Source organism: Lolium rigidum, chromosome 7, assembly GCF_022539505.1.
Source record: "Lolium rigidum isolate FL_2022 chromosome 7, APGP_CSIRO_Lrig_0.1, whole genome shotgun sequence".
NCBI classification, from domain to species: Eukaryota; Viridiplantae; Streptophyta; class Magnoliopsida; order Poales; family Poaceae; genus Lolium; species Lolium rigidum.
In genome coordinates, this window is record NC_061514.1 from 302,463,521 (window position 1) to 302,483,109 (window position 19,589).

The window sequence follows — 19,589 nt, forward strand, 5'->3', positions numbered from 1 at the left end:
ATTCATATACTAAAGGGAGGCTAACTTCGACGAGCGGAGCGAGGCCCGTCGCCGGAGGCTTGGGCCGAAGCGTAGCGTAGTCGAAGTTAGCCCATATGTCGTGCCCTACGGGGACGCCGCGGGGGTGCGGGGGCGGCAGCCCCCGCGGTACGGATCGTTGCCACCGCCTATTTATATTCCCTGTAAGCCGCCGCTAGGGTTATCATCGCATCATTGTAAACCCACGGCGTTTGTAAACACCACCGAAATAAGTGAAGTTTTGCTGGCTGGCGCCCGTGGTTTTTTCCTTGTGTGTTGCAAGGGTTTTCCACGTTAAAATCTCGTGTCCCCTGCAGTGTTTTACTTTTCGTTCTTCGTTTATTGTGCATCTCAAATATAACAGATGATGGCATTGTCCACATATGGGCATGGCAAACTCCATGGCACATTGCTACCATGTAGACAATACCACGAACCACTCTAGCGCAAGCACAATCGTTGTCAATATCTAGGATAGTTCCTCACGCAAATGATTCGAACTTGAGGCAATGAATAGAGGGATTGATGAACAAAAAAATATCACAAGATCATATCAGAGTGAAGGCAAGGAATTAAACTAAATAGAATGAAATCCTAAGATTACCTTATTTGAGCATAAATGGGCACCATGGCACTGAATTCACAAAAGCTGCAACAACCTGAGCGCAGAGAATAATGTGCGTAGTAATTAAGCATCCCATCTCAGTTGTGACTTCTGAATTGTGAGTAAGCGGACTTATTGGGTGTTTGTTCTTCTCCTAATTCTGGGCGGTAGGAATTTGCCGATAATTCCCACTTTGTAGTCGGGTTTCCATGACACTTAAGCTTGGTTTCTATCTTTGCATGTTCCTTTTTTTTCCAGATAAATAGAGCTTGTATCCCTAATTAATGTACCGAGGGGATGGAGTAATAAACAAGTTATGCCTTTGTTTTTTCTTTTATTTTAGTTCTCCAATATGATTTTCTCCAATCTTTTCTTTAATTTTGCAGGTTATTTCACATAAAAGTCGAGTTTCTCCCCTTTAGAAATCCTCAATGATTATAGTTTGCTCTATAACTTGGAACACGGTTTTATCCCATTTTAACGGCTTGCTTGTTTTTGTTAGATACGACCCATATGTTACGTCGATGTGGTGCGGAAAAATATGTATAGATCGGAAGGCGTTATTTCTTATCCATTTGTTCCATTTCTCATAGTAGCTCTGATATTTTTGAACCCCGGTCATCAATTGACCCCTTGTCCTGTGGACACACATAAAAAAAAAAGAGGGCCCGAAGGATTTGGAAGGGGTAATTTAGATGGATTTTCACTCAACTGGATAATTAGTGTCACAAATACATAACTAGGGGATAGAAGGTGAAATTCTTCATTTCCTTATTTTTTTATTTCATATTTTTGGGAAGGAGGGGTGAATGGGCTGCCACCTGACACAGTCCTACAATGCTTTCGCACCATACTCTGCTCCACTTCTTTCTGAAAAGAAATCCTCCAACGCCCCCTGCCAGGCACAGGTGCCGTGTGATGATCAAGGTTAGCTTAATTAAGCTAGGTTTCGGCGTGGGTGTAATGATGGGTTAGCACCCTTTAGTTACCTAGGACCACATTGACAGGCTCATCGCTGCAGGTGTACGCCTAAGTACCTTCAGTTTGCTCTCCGAAAAGAAAAGGCTCTTCAGTTTTTTCTTTTTTTGAGATTGTATCTTCAGTTCTTCACTGTAGATTATATCTTCAGCAGTGCGCACCCACGCTACGCTCTAGCACGCCGCATGCATGCGGTCCCGGGATTGTTAGCATCAGATCGAGCTATGTAATTTTACTTTGAATTTTTTGCTTACTTTAACAAGATCATGTATGCATGTGTGAACAACTTTCAGGTTGATCCACCGATCCATTTCTCCCTTTGACATGTGTATACTTATACAGTGTGGTGCAAGCAATGATCAGGGTGAACTAGGAACCAATTAACAGACGATGATTGCTCTCGACGGCGCCGGCCGGGGATCCGAGTGGCCGAACTGATGGTGCAAACAATAGTCATCACCATGTTGGGAATTTGCTTTTTCCCGCTTTTTTCTGTTTATGTGGTCATGATTGTTTTTCTGGTATAAATTAGAGAGATTGAGGGATCAGCTAGTTAAAGGTGCAATCGATCGGCGCTGGCTTAGGCTAACATAATTATGCAAAGGGGGCCACCATTCAGATCGACCCTTTGTTTTGTATTGAAATGAACCTTGGTTTATGCTTATCTGCCACCAAATTTATGGAAATTCAAGTTTCTTCGATGTTAACTTGTACATATGTAAATCAAAGTTACCAAGTTTAGTTAGAACATAGCATAATAAAAAAACATTTGTTTATGTTTTGTGTGTAATAGTATTGTCCGCGGATGGAGAACACAGAGAGAGGAAAAGTAGGTTGAGGTTGAATAAAACCCAAAATGTTTGATGGACCTTAGGTTTTCATCTTCTGATATGTTTGTGCCATGCAAATTGTGTGTAAATATTTTGTTGTAAATCTCAATGGTTTAACTTTCTTAAATAATATTGAGAGGGCCCCTTTGCCCATAAATGGGTTTGTTGTTAATGACAAGAGATTTAGGGACTAATTGGTATACAAGTTTATGAACGGAAAGTCCCCAATGATGACATGAAAAATGGTTGACGGCCCATACACAAGAATGTTAAAAGAATATGTTGTCTTTATATTCCATATTTACTTTTTTCTATCTTTGAGTCGTATGAAATTCAGTCCACTAAGAGAGGTTCAATATTTGACAAGGATTAGAAATCAGTGCCATAAACATATCATATAAACTCATGAAAATGCCAAAGAGAAATCCCAACAATAAAACATAGGTTTGTGCTTGTTTCATTTCATTTTGCCCTCGAGGCTCTAGACCTTAGTTGGTGAGCTTGGGGATGGTCTATGAAGCTCCTAGACTGGTCAAGTACAATTCCTAATAGGCTCTAGGATCTAGTTCCACAGCAGATTCCGACCCAATCCACAAGTTCATGGCCTATGCAGAATATTTTATAATAGAGAAAAATATGTGAGGGTATGAATAGGGGGTCTTCTATCCCAAAAAGACCCACACTTCCGATCTGAGATTTTCTCATAGTGTTGACATTGAAAAGCTTAATTCTTCTCTCTCCCTCTCACTAATCTTGCATCCGAGCGAGGGAAAAGAAAGAGAAGACCTAGATCTATTATTCAACGGAGAAAAAATGGTCACACCTTCGAGTTTTTAGCTTGCGATTTCTTCTTAGTTTTGTCAGGGGAACCCTAGATGTTGGACTCCACTGGTTTTTCATATTTTTAGATTTTCTCCAATGAAGTTCGATGAGAATAGCTTCACGATTTCCTCTTAGTGGAGGAGCTTGTGCTTTGTTTGGCAAGCTCAAAGGAGAACAAGACTGGATCCACGTGATCATGTGGGTTTAATTTATTTGTCGCTACCTCTCCACCGGAGATAAGAAGGCCCAAGGACTTGAACTTCGAGATACATCACTCCATAGTCGGGCCACTTATATTATCTTTATTCTTGTTATAATGTTTCTTAGTGTTGCTTCTATCTTGTTTACCTTGTTTATCTTGTTTGTAGACTATCACTTTGTCATATAGGATTGTATCACATAGGTGTATTCTAGTAGTAATTTAACTCCAAAGTTCTCCAAAATCAATAAAAGATAAAGTTGTAGCCATCTATTCACCACCCCTCTAGTAGACATCCTTGATCCTTCATGTACCCGTTCACATAAATGTTTGAATTTTATATGTAAATTAAAAATTGTCATTAAAAAATACTTGTGTAGCAAATACCACGAGATAGTAGTGGCGATCTAAGTTGTCAGCCTCTAGACTGGAGATCACAATTTTTTATTCATCTTGTGATAAGTTTGCAAAAGTTTGAGTTGGACGTTTGGAACAAAAAATCTCTAAATTTTGTTCGAAGTACCCCAAAAAAATAGGTGTAAATTCTCCAAACTAGGTTGAAAATTGTTTAATTTCAGTTGAAATCTCTAAGCATATAACTGAAAGCTCTGCCTACTTTAGTTACAAACTCTAATTAATTAGCTAAAAGCAATGAACCTTTACGTGGATGCCATTTTCTATCATTTGATTCATCTTTGTCTTCCAACTGCAGATCTGCAGCTAGTTGGTGAGGGCGAACACACCAAAACAAAGAGGTTGAAGGAAGGTTAAGAAACAAAGAAGAAGAAAAAAGGAATGGATTGGAAGCCCTTGGTTTCGAGAGTTCATGTCAATATAAACTCATGTTGTCCTTCTAACAGTGGATACAACCATCCATAAACAGACCATCCCCGTGGTAGACACATTCGTGACTATTTGCTTTGCTCACTTTTGCCCCCCAAAAACTTCTTGTAGACTCACTTAACCCCCTAAACAATCATATCTTGAGCATTTTGTGCCACGTCGGTTTTGGTAATGGAAATTTTGCTTTAGGAAAGTTTTTATGCTCTTAGGACATATCATGTACATGTATTGTGGTGTAAAGTTTGTCCAAGTAACTTTCAAATAAAGATATGACTACCCGCAAAAGTAAAATAATAAAGATATGACTAATTACTAACTTATTTGCTTCTATTTCTGCACTGATCGTAATACTTATAATTTGTAACCAAAATTCATATGTGGATACTTCATCATGTAATTTACATGTACGAATCTTTTGAGTTTCTTATGCTGTTCTGGGCACGATTTTTCATCATGTAATTTACAGCAGGTAGTACAAAAAACGTAGGGAGAAAATAGTGTGCCTGCAACACAATGCTTCCAACACACACTGCAGAATCCAAGTGGAATAGGAAGCAAACATACATAACATACAAATATGTTTGTAGTATGACACTAGGACGAATACATATAAACGCAATTAAACCATAAACATGCATATATGCATGACCAAACGCTTATACAAATCAAATACTGTTCCAGAGTAGTAGCGACCGACATCGACCAAATTGACTACAAGCAGGACGTACGTACGTGCACACGAGCTCCTGTAACTCACGACCATCCTCCATCGATTCAGCGTCACCTTGCACCTGTACCACTTCACTTCTCCACCTCCTCCCCGTCCTCGAAGATCTCGCAGTCGCGGATGTGGTCGACGTGCTCGACGATGACGACGTGCACACCGGGGTCCCTGACGGCGCAGCTGCCGGCGACGAGCACCGAGTTGTTCACCGCCTGGTAGTTGCTGTTGGTGTAGGCGCTCACCTCCACCTCCTCGTCCTCACCATCGTCGTCCCCGTCGTGGTCGCCGCCACCCGCCTCAACAACGACGAGGTCCTCCGCGTCAGCCGCCTCCATCGCCGCGCCGTGGTTCTCCCCCGCCAGCGTGATGATGGTGTTGGTCTTCCCGCTGGCCTCGTCGCCGGAGGCGAGGTGGTCGTTGAGGTTGGTGACGGCGCCGTTCACCTCGGAGGCCACGTTGTTGGAAGCCATGGAAGCTAGCTGAGGTGATTAGGCTCGGAGGAAAGGTCGAGTAATGGAGTGGCTGGCAATGGCGTTGGATGGGAGTAGCAGGTCCATGGTGAGCATATATATAGCAGAGTTGCCATGGAAGACGCGCAGGTAGCTTGCGTGCGTGAGGAGAGGAAGAATGGCATGGCAGGGGTTGCAAGTGATTCGAGGCTTGAGGGCGCGGGCAAAGGATCGATCAGCTGAGTTCAGATGGACGATTCGACATGTCGCTGGTTAAGTGACTTTGTCTGAAAGCAAAGTATTGTTGAATTGTTCTGTCTGCTTCTGTAACTGTTCTAACAGGGCCTCACTGGGTCCGACCAACTTAACAGTACGGACCCTGGTGTGCAGGTGGGTACGCAGCGTACGCTCGGGACATTCGTTCGAACTGTACAGCTCAGTGAGAAGTACTGGTTACGTTTCAAAACAAAAACAAACTCATTTTATTTACTAGCTTCAGTACAACTGCAATATACATTCTCTTGTCACATTCTTTTTTTGAACAACTCTTGTCACATTCAGAAATGCCTATACTTTCTACACCATGCCACATGCTTGTTGCATTCAGAGATGCCTAAACATACTTTGTACTCCTTGCCACATGATACTGAATAGTTCCTCCCAATACTGTAAAATAAACTTTACAAAATAAGAGTTTGCATCCTGGCCATGAAAACTCCTGGTCCTATTTGCTCTACTAATATACATCAAGGTCCCAAACTCTCAACCAAAATATCTTCAAAGAGTAGATAAGCTTCCAACTGCAAATGGTTCAACGGCAGGATTCTCAAAGCCACCTGCATTTCGCTGTCACCCTTTTGAAGCTGAGTAGATACTACCAGAGATTGAGCAGCCGCTGAGGTTCAATAGTTGGGAGGAAATGTAATTAGTCAATGAAATGTTGCAAGGAGAAATGTAAGTAGAGTTGGTAGAACTGACCATACCCTACCAGCATCTTTTACTCACCACCACTTGTAATCACAAAAAACTATTGAAGGAAAATAAACAACCCCGAGCAGATAATAATTACCAGAGGCAACAATTAGGAACAAACAGAAGGGTGAAATGTTAAAATCATTATCCCAAATGGTTAACCTGGTGTGGTTGAATAGAGGATTTGTGAGACTCAGGTTTGAGGAGGCTAGAGAACTCAATAACCACACCAAAACAGCATTTATCTTTGCTAAGCCTGGATTGCTTAAGCCTATTGTCTTACACAATGGGCTGAGATGGTGGGCAACTTGTAAACATCTGTTTTAGTTGAGGCTTTGAATATTTCTGGTTTATTTTCAGCATTAAAATTATTTTTTGGCATCATTCTACAGTGAAGAATTTTGAGATGTTCTTAAACCTGAAGATAAAAAAAACAAAGCCCAATTCTTTCAGTATCAAAGCAGGGAGGATGATCAGTTTCGGTTCAGTATTTAGGCCATCATATCGGCCAGTCAAACCAATAGGAAAATTAATCTCATTCATCATCTAATATCCATCAACTGAACTAAAAAATAATCATCTATTGAATAAATGAAATTATTCTACAAAGAACAAAGCTGAAATAGGAATGGCGGACAGGACAAGGAGCACAGAACCATCGTTTTTTATGGAAAAAAAAAAGATAGCAGGTTCTTTACCCCAAAATACTATACAGAATACAAACACAGTAGAAGAGAAGCCTCATCTTCAAAAACAAATCAAAAAAATGAAAGGAAGGACACAAAGAGAATATTGTTCCAGATGCATCAGATCTCCAAGGTGAAAAAGAGTGTGACATCACAGAGATGCCTCAGATGCAAATTACCCATAAACTTGTGTCTCCTCATCTGCATCAACAATGCTCCTTCAAAAAAACAGCAACAAGAATGAGGAAGAATATAGTTTGGCAAAGACAAGACAAATCGACATTTTGAGGAAATGAGAGGATGATCAGTTTCAGTTCAGTATTTGGGCCATCATATCAGCCAATCGAACCAATAGGGAAATTAATCTCATTCATCATCTCATCTCTCGCCCATTAAAATCCAGAACAAAAGATTTTAGAAAAGAACACAACAGGCATCATCAAGGAGGATGCATCAGATTTCCAAGGTGAAAAAGAGAGACATAACGGAAAAGTCTCAGATGCAAACTATCTATAAATTTGTGCCTCCTCATCTCCATCAACAACAAACCTTTCATCAAAGAAAGGAATCAGCAATTTGAGAAAAGAAAATTAACCATCAGTTTTCCATCCAAAATATAAAATAAAACTCAAGTAGGGGATATGATCAGATAGAGCTAATACATGATTCATTGGACATCATAGCATCCATCAACAATATAAGGTCATCCTCATTTCGCCCACAGGAATCAAAAGGAAAAAAAAAGTAATAACTCAAACAAGCGGAAGAGAACATTATTGCAGATGCATCAGATCTCCAAGGTGAAAAGAGTGTGACATCACAGTGACCTCAGACGCAAATTACCCATAAAACTTGTGTCTCCTCATCTGCATCAACAATGTTCATAAAATACAGCAACAAGGAAGAATATAGATTGGTGAAGACAAGACAGGAAGGCAAGCAAAAGAAAACATGCTTTTTAATGAAAACAAGAGAATGATCAGACTCGGTTCAGAATTTAGGCCATCATATCAGCCAATCAAACCAATAGGGAAATTAATCTCATTCATCATCTCATCTCTCACCAATTAACACCAAGAAAAAATAATTTTGTACAGAAATTAGCAAGAACGCAACAGCATCATCAAGGGGAATGAATCAGTTCTTCAAGGTGAAAAAAGTGAGACATCATGGAAATGACTCAGACGCAAAATAACCTCCTCATCTGCATCAACAGCAGGAAAATTTCAACAAAGAAACAAAACAGCAAATTCAACAAAATAAACCAACAGGTTTTTCCTCCAAAATATAGCATAACAAGCACTGTGGGATAAGATTGCATAGAGCTATACAGGATTCACTGGACAGCATACTAGTCCATCAACAAATATTGGCAACCTCATCTCACCCAAACAAATAAAAAGAAGACAAACAAATGATGAGAACGTTATAACAGATGCATCAGATCTCCAAGGTGATAAAGAGTGTGACATCACAGAGATGCCTCAGACGCAAATTACCCATAAAACTTGTGTCTCCTCATCTGCATCAACAACGTTCATTAAAAAACCAACAAGGAAAGACAAGACAGGAAGGCAAGCAAAAGAAATCATGGTTTTTAATGAAAACAAGAGAATGATCAGACTCGGTTCAGAATTTAGGCCATCATATCAGCCAATCAAACCAATAGGGAAATTAATCTCATTCATCATCTCATCTCCCAACAATTAACACCAAAAATAAAATAATTTTGTACAAGTAGTAAGAATGCAAGGGAATAATCAGTTCTTCAAGGTGAAAAGAGTGTAACATCATGGAAATGACTCAGACGCAAAATAACCACAAACTGGTGTCTCCTCATCTATATCAACAGCAGCCTGATTTCAAGAAAGAAACAAACTAGCAAATTGAATACACGAAGATAAACAAACAGGTTTTTCCTCCAAAATATAGCATAACAAGCAGTGTGGGATACGATTAGATAGAGCTAATACATGATAGGGAAAGAACTATAGAGATAGGGAAAGAACTATAAACTTTTGTGAATGGCCCTCTATCACTAGTTGGCAAAGATGCAGGGAAAGAAGAAACAGCAAAAACAACGCTCATCCAAGAAACAGCAAAAACAACGAAGAATAGAGATAGGGAAAGAACTATAAACTTTTGTGAATGGCCCTCTATCACTAGTTGGCAAAGATGCAGGCCAACCAATTGTCGAGAGCTGTCAGGAGAAGAAACAGACAGCTAAACTCCAGATGAAGGTTTTACTAGACTCCCTCCAAACATAAATAATTTCAGCAGATAGCTTGCTAATTGTCTGTTGTCCGGGTAAAGTCCAGTTCATGCCATCATATGTACAGTACATATTATCCAGGGAACAATAAATGGATAACATATCAACAAAATCCACAAAATAGCAGCTCAGAACACCAATTGGTGCACATCCTAGAAAGCATGCGTTATTTTTGGAGATAAAACACGAGTACTAAATTGGAATACAACAAAAAAAACAGAACCAAGCGCAAACTAGGTACCAACTTTACTATGACACGACTACCAATGTTATTAGATAACAGGTACTACCAATCAAATCTTTGATAAATCTACAGAAATGCAAAATCAACATGCCATGTATATCACCATCAGCTAGTAAACAACAACAGGAGCAGCTCATACTTGCAAAACAACCACAGTAAAGCTAAACACTATGTCATCTACTCAACACTGAAACACATCTGCAATGAGATGCGCACGGTCATCAGATTTTCCGATCAAGTGCTTAAAAGGACAATCTACACAAAATGTTCTGGATCTTCTACCAGTATGTCATACAATTGGCACAACCTATGGCTCATTAAACACATGTCCTATAGAGCGTGTTAGAGTAAGGGAAGGCCTGTTTGCTGATTAACCTCTTTCCTGAGGGTCCTGAGGATGGGTCAGCGCGGCGCTGAACCGTTGGAGGCCGGGCAGAGCGCAGCCCCGCGTGGAGGTGGTGGAGGAGGCGGCAAGGCTCCGGCGAGGGTTGGCGGCGGTGGATGAGTAAGCGGTTGCGCTAGGGTTTGGACTATATAGACCCGCCAAGGTGAGGGTTTTTCCCGCTGTGGGCTGTGGGCTGTGGGCTGTCCAGTGGCCTTTTGGGCTGAATTATTTGGAGGAATGGTTAGAAAATTCATGTCGCTCCGTTTCATAAATCTTTGGTGTGGTTTTAGTTTTAATTTAGAGTGATCAGAGAATATGGCAAGCAGTTGGAGTGATTTTTTAATACTACAATGGTGTGTATCTCCTCTAACCAAAGATAGTTTTCAAATAATTTTCGATCAAACTGGTTTCCAAACCCAATGGTATGGGATATGCTAAAGAGATTTTGTCATCCGAATAAAATGCATTTTGAACCTGAGTCCAGTTGTTAGGATATGATATTGCTAATATAATACGATATAGGATAAGCTGATTGTTCTAGCTGGATTACTGACCATTCAAAGATGGTTATCTGGTTTGTTGATAACTCAATACTTTATCCAAAAATTAACTTGTAATTCGATGATTTACATTTGTTATGAGATGGTGCATATGTGTGTTGATGTTTTATTTTGGACATTTACTATCTTGGGAGTGTTTTATGTGCGCTTGGTATGTATAAGTATTAATATTTGCTCGTTCTGTGTGTATATTTCATTGGAATGTGTTAATTTACATATCAGTCTGTACTTTGCATAGCGACATATGAAAGTGGTATATATGTTCGTTTATTATACAAGTCTTCTCAATTATTGTATCATGTCATGATCCATCCAATATAATTCAGTACTTGTATCCGCATTCTGCTGCTACAGGTTTCGCTTTCGAATAAAAAAAAGGATACAATGCAAATGCTATCTAGCCAATCTTCTCTGATTCACCCATACTTTTATTTTTTCACTGGGTCCCATGAAGAAATGATTTGCCAAATTATGCATATACATTTGTTTTGATATTATACATCTGGAGTGACAATAAGAGAAAAAATATGTAGAAGATATGGTAAGCAAAACATTTTATTTACTGGCTTCATTCTCAACGATGATGCATGCAGAAATGCCTTGACATACTTTGTACACCAATGACATATGCTACTGAATCTGCTACATAGTTCCTCACATGCTACCAAAAAGAAAGAAAAAACAGAAAACTCTAAATGAGATTTTGCATGCAGGCCAATGAAAACTTCCAGACCTCTTTGCTCTACTATTAATCTATTATACAGTAACATCCCAACCCCTCAACTCTCAACTAACTACAAACATTACATAAGCTTAGAAATGCAAATGATTTATTCTTGAGGGACGACGGGATTCTCGACGTCACCCCCAGCAGCATTACGCTGCCCCTCCTGGGTGGCTGATGGCTGGCCTGTAGGTTGACTAGATGCCGGAGCTTGCTGCTGCTGCTGCTGTGCCACGCGTGGCCTGCGAGCACGGCGTTGTTGAGCCGGAGCGATTGTCCTCCACCTTAGTATTTCGACGATGATGGAGTTGCCAATCATCCCCACACCGAAACCAGCAAAGGTGGCCAGGATGATGGATATCACAGCTTGCAAATGGAGCTGCAACAGTTCTCAAACATCAGTATTTGCACAACGAATTGCTTAATTAACCCCAAGTTGATGTGAGTGGGGCAGGAGCTGTGCTTACATATCTGTAGAACAGATGAGTGAAGAATACAACGAAGAGGAACTGGATAGCCCCGTAGATCCAAACGTACCTTCTTGCCACTGCAGAGTTGCAGGCACGCAGGTTAAGTTACTAGTCATTTCATTTAAGAAATATATATAGTTTTCATGCTGTGTGCTAATTGATGTGTAAGATGATTAGTGTCATACCCATGCTGCTTGTTGTCAATGATGAGAATAGACCTAGGATACATGAGAAGGGCAGTGATATCGCCAGGGCAGCAAAACCATTATGGCCAACCTATCAGATTAAATAAAATATATGATCAGCATATCAATGTAACCAAGTGTAAGGAATTTGTAGTAAGAAATTAACAAGACAGAGATGGTTACCAGCAATTGCTCCAAGAAGCAGAAGTAGGCAAGAATGCTTACGATCACAAGGATTGGTGTTCCATGCCACAATCTGTGTAACCAGATGTCAAAAGGAATCACACGTCAGGTTGTATAAACCTAAGACCGTAGTAGTAGGTATGATTAGTATACAATTAGCACACATCATTCTATTTCTAGAAGAAATTTGTATGTTGATCTGTCATGACAAAAACAATCAAACTTCAGGTTGTATAAATCTATGTCAGTAGCAAGTAGGTATGATTATTTTACAACTAGCACACATCATTCTGTTTCTAGAAGAAATTTGTATCTTGATCTGTCACGACAATGCATCAGATTGGCCCTCTCAAAGTAGGTAGTCAAGCTATCCATATAATATTACCAGGTGGTGGCACAGGTGTTATCAGACTCCAGATGAGGAACACAAACGTTTCAAGTAACACCAGCATTGTTTAGTTAAATAATTTAACTTGCCTGTACCGAGCATTTTGTGGCCCATTAGCGCCACCGTTGCCACCACGGCTCGCCTCAGCACGCACGCTCTGAACACGTAGAAGGGTGACTGGGAGGTTCTGGACCTCCACCTTGCACACCTCGCAGGTCCTGGTGCCCTTGATGCTGAACCACTTGAGGGCACAGTCCTTGTGGGCTAGTGCGAGCTCACCCTTGCAGGCGCACTCCAGCTTCATGGTGCCGCTCCCTTCGGACAGCTCGACCATGCAGATCCGGCACACCGCCTCCTCCTCTGCTATGTCCTCTCCGTCTTCCTCTCCAGGCCCTGTATGAAACAGCTAGATGACATTAACGATTAGCAACGTCTACTATCAGAATTCAGGAAGGTCAGGAACTCTGTACGGCTGCTGATACATGAATACTGTCAGAATTCAGACTGAAGCTGTAAACAGAGTGATATGTATGTTGGACAGTAGAATCCACCCACCTGATTCGGTAGGTTCTATGTCCGGAACGACATTGCTCGGCGTGGCGGGGTTTCGCGGCGTGGAAGGGACCACGCGGTACACGCCGCCGAGGGAGTTCATCCTCTTGATGCTTTTCGCCGAGTTGAACTTCTTCATGTTCATGGGGAGGGACTGCGAACGGTGCATGCCTGCTTTATCCTAGACACCAACAGAACCAAACTAACACAGCTTCAGCACCAAAGCTACAATTTCAGATAACAAAAAGTTGCAAGCGAAATTGAAACTAAAAATGCTTACAACGGCAGGATCACTGGGAGTCTTGTCAGCTCCGTGCAGCGAGAGGAAGTTCGGCCCCGAAACCACACTGTTATCATCGTCGTTCACGGGGAGCGACGACGTCCTCGCGATCCTGGCACTGAATAGCCTGGAGAAGGAGGCCTCGTACCCTCTGACCGACGACTTGAAGCTGCCTCCTCCGGGAAGCAGGCTCCTCACCGTCTGCCGCAGCTTGAACGACGGCGTGCGCTGCGGCGCCGGCGGTGGCTTGCAAGAACCGGGTGTTCTGCCGCTGCTGCTGTGGGAGCCGGGGGTCGTTGGTATGGTGTCTGCTTCTGCTGCTGGAGCCGGGTGTTCCGCTGCTGCTGCTGTCGGTGCGATGACGGGGTGGCGAGGCATGGCCGCGGTGCTCGCCGTTGGGATGTCGATGGAGAGGTGCGGCCTCTTCGGCTGCTGATGGTGGTGATCAGCAGGGGCGGGGCCTCCTCCTTGCATTGGATTTGCTCCACTCGTAGGAGTACTACTGCTGCTGCTCTCCTACAAATTCAAAGAGGAAGAACAAGAAGCAGAGTGAAAAAAAAGAGGCTTTCAGTTCAACTCACAGAGCAGAAGTTTAAAATTGTCACGCGGGGAGGACAAGATAAATATCTGAGCACACGGCCATGCCGATACTGACTGGAATTAAAGAACCACATGCCCTTGCTCTGACTCCACTCACTGAACCCCGGCCATTAATGAGACGAACTCAGCTGGGAAGGAAGAAATTGATTTCTACCTATTGACAAGAACAGACCTGCTCCTTTTTTGGAGAATCCATGGCGTGCAGTAAGTTGCTCAAGAACAATTCCTCTGGCTCTTCCTCTTCTTGGCTGGATGGAAGATGGGAGGTGTCCGTCCAAACGGGGCGATGACGATTGGTTTTGCTGCTAGTGGCACGGGGGAGGCAGAGGAGGCGATTCTGGTAGGCGGTAGTGGGCGATGATTAGATGTGACCGGCGGCCATAAATAGGGGAGGTGGGTGCGGTTGCGGTGGCTGCGAGTGGAGAAGAAGGGCGCGCGGGGGAGGTGGCGCAGTGGCGGAAGGCAGAGGCGCGATAGGCAGATGAAAAAAGGAGCTCTTTTTCGGATCTCCGTGAACGTCCCAGTTGTGGCGACGCGTATAGGAGCTCAGTACATGAGCTCACAAAGGCACCACGAGAACACGGAGACTTCTCGGTGACTACGAGTCTACGACGAGTATAGGACTATAGGAGTACTTGCTCTTTCCCCAACCAGTGGATTTTGAAAGGTCGGAGAGAAAAAGGCTTCCAGAAACTTGTTCATCCAAAACAAAAAATGAACTCCATACGCTACGAAAATATGCTATGTTTTATACGAATTCTAACATTTCCACTCAAACATCTTTCATGAATCCTTCGTTTTTGCTGTGATGTAATAAAGAAAACTTTGGTGTGTACCATGTCAAAAAAATTAACTTTTGTGCGCACGAAATCATGTAGGATTGAAATTGACATCATACTGTAATCCCCCCCCCCCCCCTGCCCACCACAGACACACACACGTAGAATTATGTAAATTTACCATTTTAAAGAAAATTTGTAGGACATTTACAACCTTATTTCAATAATTCAAATGACCTTTATGCTAGGAAAATTCTATGGTAGAACCAAATATTGGTTTGGTTGGTTCACTAGCGTGGTATCGTACGTAAGATCAAACATCATATTGAATACCATGAGTGTTTGCCTATGATATAGTCAATATTCTTTTAATGCTACTCCGTTCGATCCATAATACGTTCGTGGTTTTAGTTCAAGAACAAAACTACGACACTTACTATGGATCGAATAGAGCACAAAGTTTTGGTGCCATATTTGCTGATACAACAACATAAAGAGGATAACGCGTTATATATTCCTATGGAATCATCAACTTGCGACTTCTGTTCCAAAGGGAGCGGTAGAAAATACGAATCCGTTTGACAGAGATGTGCACTACTAACTACGATTTGAGGCCAGTATTTGCAACGCGGGAACTTTAATGCAAAGTTGTGTTAGATTATGACGTGCATGATAGAGAGTATCCGTTGCATGCTTCCTACGGGCAATCAAAATTGCAGCTTGCACGCCCAAGTTATTAATTGGAGCGTCCATGTGCCAAGGTTAAATTAGCAAATTGTTTTATATGAAAGTAACTATACGAAATTTGTGAAAATAAAAGCGATTACTGTCACTTCTGTGCCACCTTAATTAGCTCGATTAAGTCAACAGGCATATAATTTCAGTAAAAAAACATCAATAAATATATAGAAGAAGGATTGATATACATGCATTAAGAAGCTTACACTCCCTCGGTCCATAAAAAAATGCCAGAAGTTTTTCTAAATTTAATTATATATATACACTAAAAAGTGTCTAGATATATATAAATTTAGACAAACTGGCGGCATCATTTTATAAACAAAAGTAGTATATAGTTTGCTGAAAAAAATTGAGCCTGTGTGTACAAAAGATTTATGTCGTCTACGAAAAGCGGATGGATAAACAAACGAGAAGATGGAGTGATGCACACTTATTAACAAAGCCACTCAAACTACTTGTTGCGACATCAATATGACTTTTTTTTTAACACGAGAAGGGCTCCGAAGAGCCCAGACTGCATTAATCAGAAGCGGTGGGAATACATTTTACATCAAGGATCCTGTAAACAAAGAGAAATTACAACAGACCCCTTGACTTTTATTGAAAGGACCTTAAAAATAAAATTAAAACGCAATCAGACCCTTCTCCACCGCCGGAGATGTTGAGCTCGACGTCGCAGCCACCCGCGCCATCTCCAGGGACGGCACCACTTGGAGATGACCATGCGATGAACGCCGCCACGCAGCTCGCAAAGATCCTCCCTTTGAGCTCACCGGACGGGAGGAAGAAGAATAGTACATGCTAGCACAAATCCAGCAACACATCTTGGAGTGGCCGCCCTTCGGCCGTAAGAATCAGCACCTTGACGGTGAACAACCGTCGATGAGGAGCTGTTGATGATGAACTCCCAAAAATCCCCATGGACGCAGCCTCCATTTCCTGCTCGCCAGATGCGGAGATGGGAAGAAACCGCCACCACTCTTGCCTCCCATGACCTCCATGGCCAGCAAAAGTAGGACACGGCTCCGCCCTGGCCAGATCTGGCTCGCAATCGAACAAGTGCGAGTTTATTGACGAAGACGCCGCCGCCACTCCTCCCTGCCACCCGTAGCACCGTGCCACCATGACAAGGGTGAGCAGCACCGTAAGCCAGCTGACACCACTCGCCGGCGTCAGCAGCACGCTCCGAAACGGCACATGGCCAACCCTCCACATGGGGAAACCTAACTCTAGACCTACATCTACTATATACAAGGGTAGCCTACCACCTAATCCAACCCCTCGCTGGCTGGCAGAGCCTTCGGACAGAAGGGGGAAGAGGGGCGGCGGCTGGAAAAGTGAGTTGACTCTCAACGGACCAGGAGAGGAAAGCGGATGAGAAGTGCTTTCTCAATAGGTAGTTTTGTTCTCTCTGACATCAATATGACTAGTCTTATTCTCTGTTAAGAGAGCACAAAAGCAGTCCCATAGATAATGCACAAGACATTTTTTGATCAACTGGATATATTAATATTAATGGATATATTAATATTAAGAGATATCAAATACATCTAGCCTCTGCAACAACGCAATATCCTACTAAAAGTACAGATGCACACATAAAAAAAAATAAAGAAAACTAAAAAATAAAAGTTCTGCTACAGTATTTTAGCCCTAGCAACAACAATACAACCACCACCAAGACAACACCTGAATTTTAGGCTCTCCAAAAGCGATGCCTCAAAAAAGGGAATAATGCATAAGCACCGTAGTCGCCCGGTCAAAGATCTTAGATTTTCAACTTGAAGATAGTCTATGCTCTCAAAACAATGCCTGCAACAAGGTCACTGTCAGACACAACCAATTAAGGTTAGACCTTAGATTTTCATCCTCAAAGGTAAGACTCCTAACTTCACATGTGTTGCAGCCCACACTTTCATACTGCTTTTGCGGAGGCCAGAACACTAAGCAAATTCCTCAACAACGTAAATACTTGAACCTCCATTGCTAGTTCTTCCATCCCGCTTTCATGATATTCTCCGCCTTTGACTTCACCATGGATCAAAATGTCACCAGATGACAACACATCACAGAGCTTCGCGCCAATCTCTCCAGAACCAAATGGTCGGAATAAAAGCATGAGTGCGCACGACCGAATACCACCCGGCCCCGCAAACTCCAGACAATAGGTGCACTGTTATATTCGTCGACGGAGCCTTCCGAAACTCAACACTCGCTAGATCAAGAAGGACATGCCTCAGTCATGTCTTCATCTTCGCACAAGAGAAACCGTAGGACCACCACCTTCATTAAAAAGCCGCTCCGGTAGTCCCACACCACCAGCGGACAGCGGAGAAGACAACGAACTGTCGGGTTGCTGAACAGGACACTAACGAAGCCACTCGCGGCCGCTAGACGCAAGCCAGAGCACGGGGATGGCCCACGGCGCCGCCGGTCTAAGAACGGCGCGCCACCGCCGGCTACGATGGCGCCCGCTGGAGACGCACGTCCAACGCCCCTCCACCTCGATGCCTTAGCCGCAACACCACTTGGCCCGCCCGACGCCATCCCCCACCGCCTGGAGGAACAACAGGACGCGTCGCAACACTCCCTAATCTCCGTCTACGGAGGGACAGGCGCCGCCACCGTCGCCGGCAGTGGCCAGACGGGAATGGTGTTGGGGAAGCTCGAGGCGAGGCGATGGGGTGACCTTCAGGATCGCCCAGGCGGGAGCGACCCGGGAGGAAGAGGCGGCGCGTGGTTTCTATCTAAAAACAGTGGGTGGCGTGTATTGCTGTAGTGCCAATGCACAAGACATTGTTTACCAATTGGTGAAGATGCAAAGCGAAAGCAAAGATTGCACCTGCAGTTCAATATTGAGCGTTGGTTGCTCGTTTTGCAGAGGGGGCAGGTGTCCAGCTCGACTGCCTCATGTGCCAATCAAGCTAAATATGCTATGCAAATCATTTTATGTGAAACAAACTGTATATATTATTCAAATTAATAGTGATCGTCATCAGGTTCGTAACGCTAAGTAATTAATCGATGCGTCCATGTGCCAGGCTTAGCAAATCGTTTTATATGAAAGCAACTATACGAATTTTGCGAAACTAAAAGCAATCATCATCACATTCGTAGCACCATAGTCCTTAGCTCGATAAATTCAACAAATATATGGAAGAAGGAATGGTATACATTAATACATGTACTAAAGAATTAGTCTTTATCGATTTTTTTTAAAGAATTAGTCTGATTTATGTCGTTTTCATAAAGCAGATGGAACAAATGAGAGGACCATACTGATGCGCACTGATTAACAAGGTCACTCAATCTACGTGGCAACATCCAGTGTGATTAGTCTGATTTCCTACTAGTGAAAGTGAACAAAAAGCACTCCAATAGATAATGAGCAAGACTTTGTTTAGCAATTGGTGAAGATGCAAAGCGAAAGGAAGATTGCGCCTACAGTTAATATACAGCGTTGGCTGCTCGTTTTCCAGAGAGAGCCCTATGGCAAGGAGCTCGACTGCCACATGTGCAAACTAATCTGTCCTGCTCTTTGTGACGTGTCGGATAATAAAGTCAAAGCGACGTTGACAAAACGGCATATATGGCTACAGGGAGCTGTGAGATCATTTCCATTTGTGGCCAACAGAGACCACACTGGGACTGATCTATAGAGATGGTGCATGACATATACAAGCTGGTAATTTGACGTCTAGACGGCTGCAACGATTGGTGCAGGATTGCCTAATTTAAAATGACCCTTCACTCCACCACACGATTTTAATCGGTAGGTTTATGTAGATAAAGAAAAGGGTATTATGGTCAGTGTCAGACTTCGTTTGACGTCATCCACCTGCTCCGGCTCCAAAGGAAAATTCTTCCAAAATTCCATCAACCTACTAATAATCATCAGCAGCATAAATGCACAATATAAACAACCCAAAAAAAAGTCACAAATATATTTTTTAAATCAGCGTCCGGAAGGCACACCATCGTCCTCGCCCCTCCACCACCGAAGCCAGGCATAGTAGAGCTTGTTCTAGTACACAAATGAGAAGTCGTGGTGCCAAAACCCTAAAAAACCAGCGCACCGGACGACCATCGCCAATAATGACA

At 42.7% G+C, this 19,589-nt stretch overlaps 2 protein-coding genes, 8 non-coding genes and 2 pseudogenes across 10 annotated transcripts; all 12 read right to left on the bottom strand.

Annotated features, from left to right (window-relative positions):
* Nucleotides 1–4,859: 4,859 nt before the first annotated feature.
* Nucleotides 4,860–5,531, bottom strand: LOC124669267. The gene has a single exon (XM_047205911.1). The coding sequence runs from the start codon at nt 5,486–5,488 to the stop codon at nt 5,096–5,098; it is 393 nt and encodes a 130-aa protein (XP_047061867.1). The 5' UTR covers nt 5,489–5,531; the 3' UTR covers nt 4,860–5,095.
* Nucleotides 5,532–6,906: 1,375 nt separating this feature from the next.
* LOC124679969 lies at nt 6,907–6,987 on the bottom strand (annotated as a pseudogene).
* A 250-nt stretch (nt 6,988–7,237) lies between these two features.
* On the bottom strand, nt 7,238–7,335 carry LOC124679952. Its single transcript, XR_006995366.1, has one exon. It is a non-coding gene; the product is annotated as a small nucleolar RNA Z101 (small nucleolar RNA).
* Nucleotides 7,336–7,423: 88 nt separating this feature from the next.
* LOC124679965 lies at nt 7,424–7,509 on the bottom strand. Its single transcript, XR_006995376.1, has one exon. It is a non-coding gene; the product is annotated as a small nucleolar RNA Z102/R77 (small nucleolar RNA).
* Nucleotides 7,510–7,570: 61 nt separating this feature from the next.
* On the bottom strand, nt 7,571–7,666 carry LOC124679957. Its single transcript, XR_006995371.1, has one exon. It is a non-coding gene; the product is annotated as a small nucleolar RNA Z101 (small nucleolar RNA).
* Nucleotides 7,667–7,904: 238 nt separating this feature from the next.
* Nucleotides 7,905–8,000, bottom strand: LOC124679955. The gene has a single exon (XR_006995369.1). It is a non-coding gene; the product is annotated as a small nucleolar RNA Z101 (small nucleolar RNA).
* Nucleotides 8,001–8,098: 98 nt separating this feature from the next.
* On the bottom strand, nt 8,099–8,184 carry LOC124679966. The gene has a single exon (XR_006995377.1). It is a non-coding gene; the product is annotated as a small nucleolar RNA Z102/R77 (small nucleolar RNA).
* A 70-nt stretch (nt 8,185–8,254) lies between these two features.
* LOC124679960 lies at nt 8,255–8,338 on the bottom strand (annotated as a pseudogene).
* A 219-nt stretch (nt 8,339–8,557) lies between these two features.
* On the bottom strand, nt 8,558–8,656 carry LOC124679950. The gene has a single exon (XR_006995364.1). It is a non-coding gene; the product is annotated as a small nucleolar RNA Z101 (small nucleolar RNA).
* An 81-nt stretch (nt 8,657–8,737) lies between these two features.
* LOC124679967 lies at nt 8,738–8,823 on the bottom strand. Its single transcript, XR_006995378.1, has one exon. It is a non-coding gene; the product is annotated as a small nucleolar RNA Z102/R77 (small nucleolar RNA).
* Nucleotides 8,824–8,877: 54 nt separating this feature from the next.
* LOC124679959 lies at nt 8,878–8,974 on the bottom strand. The gene has a single exon (XR_006995373.1). It is a non-coding gene; the product is annotated as a small nucleolar RNA Z101 (small nucleolar RNA).
* A 2,371-nt stretch (nt 8,975–11,345) lies between these two features.
* On the bottom strand, nt 11,346–14,315 carry LOC124674257. The gene is made up of 8 exons (XM_047210297.1): nt 14,141–14,315; nt 13,369–13,884; nt 13,092–13,269; nt 12,626–12,929; nt 12,149–12,221; nt 11,966–12,056; nt 11,778–11,857; nt 11,346–11,689 (listed from the first exon to the last, which is right to left on the bottom strand). Exons 1-8 carry the CDS (start codon nt 14,162–14,164, stop codon nt 11,417–11,419), a joined length of 1,539 nt encoding a protein of 512 aa, XP_047066253.1. The 5' UTR covers nt 14,165–14,315; the 3' UTR covers nt 11,346–11,416.
* Nucleotides 14,316–19,589: the final 5,274 nt, after the last annotated feature.

Excerpts from the sequence above, each read along its gene's own strand:
- LOC124669267 (XM_047205911.1), bottom strand. The coding sequence starts at position 5,488 with ATGGCTTCCAACAACGTGGCCTCCGAGGTGAACGGCGCCGTCACCAAC.
- LOC124674257 (XM_047210297.1), bottom strand. The coding sequence starts at position 14,164 with ATGGATTCTCCAAAAAAGGAGCAG. Across the intron at positions 12,930-13,091 it reads CATAGAACCTACCGAATCAG|GGCCTGGAGAGGAAGACGGA; the intron begins GTGGGTGGATTC and ends TGTTTCATACAG. Across the intron at positions 12,222-12,625 it reads CCACAAAATGCTCGGTACAG|ATTGTGGCATGGAACACCAA; the intron begins GCAAGTTAAATT and ends CTGGTTACACAG.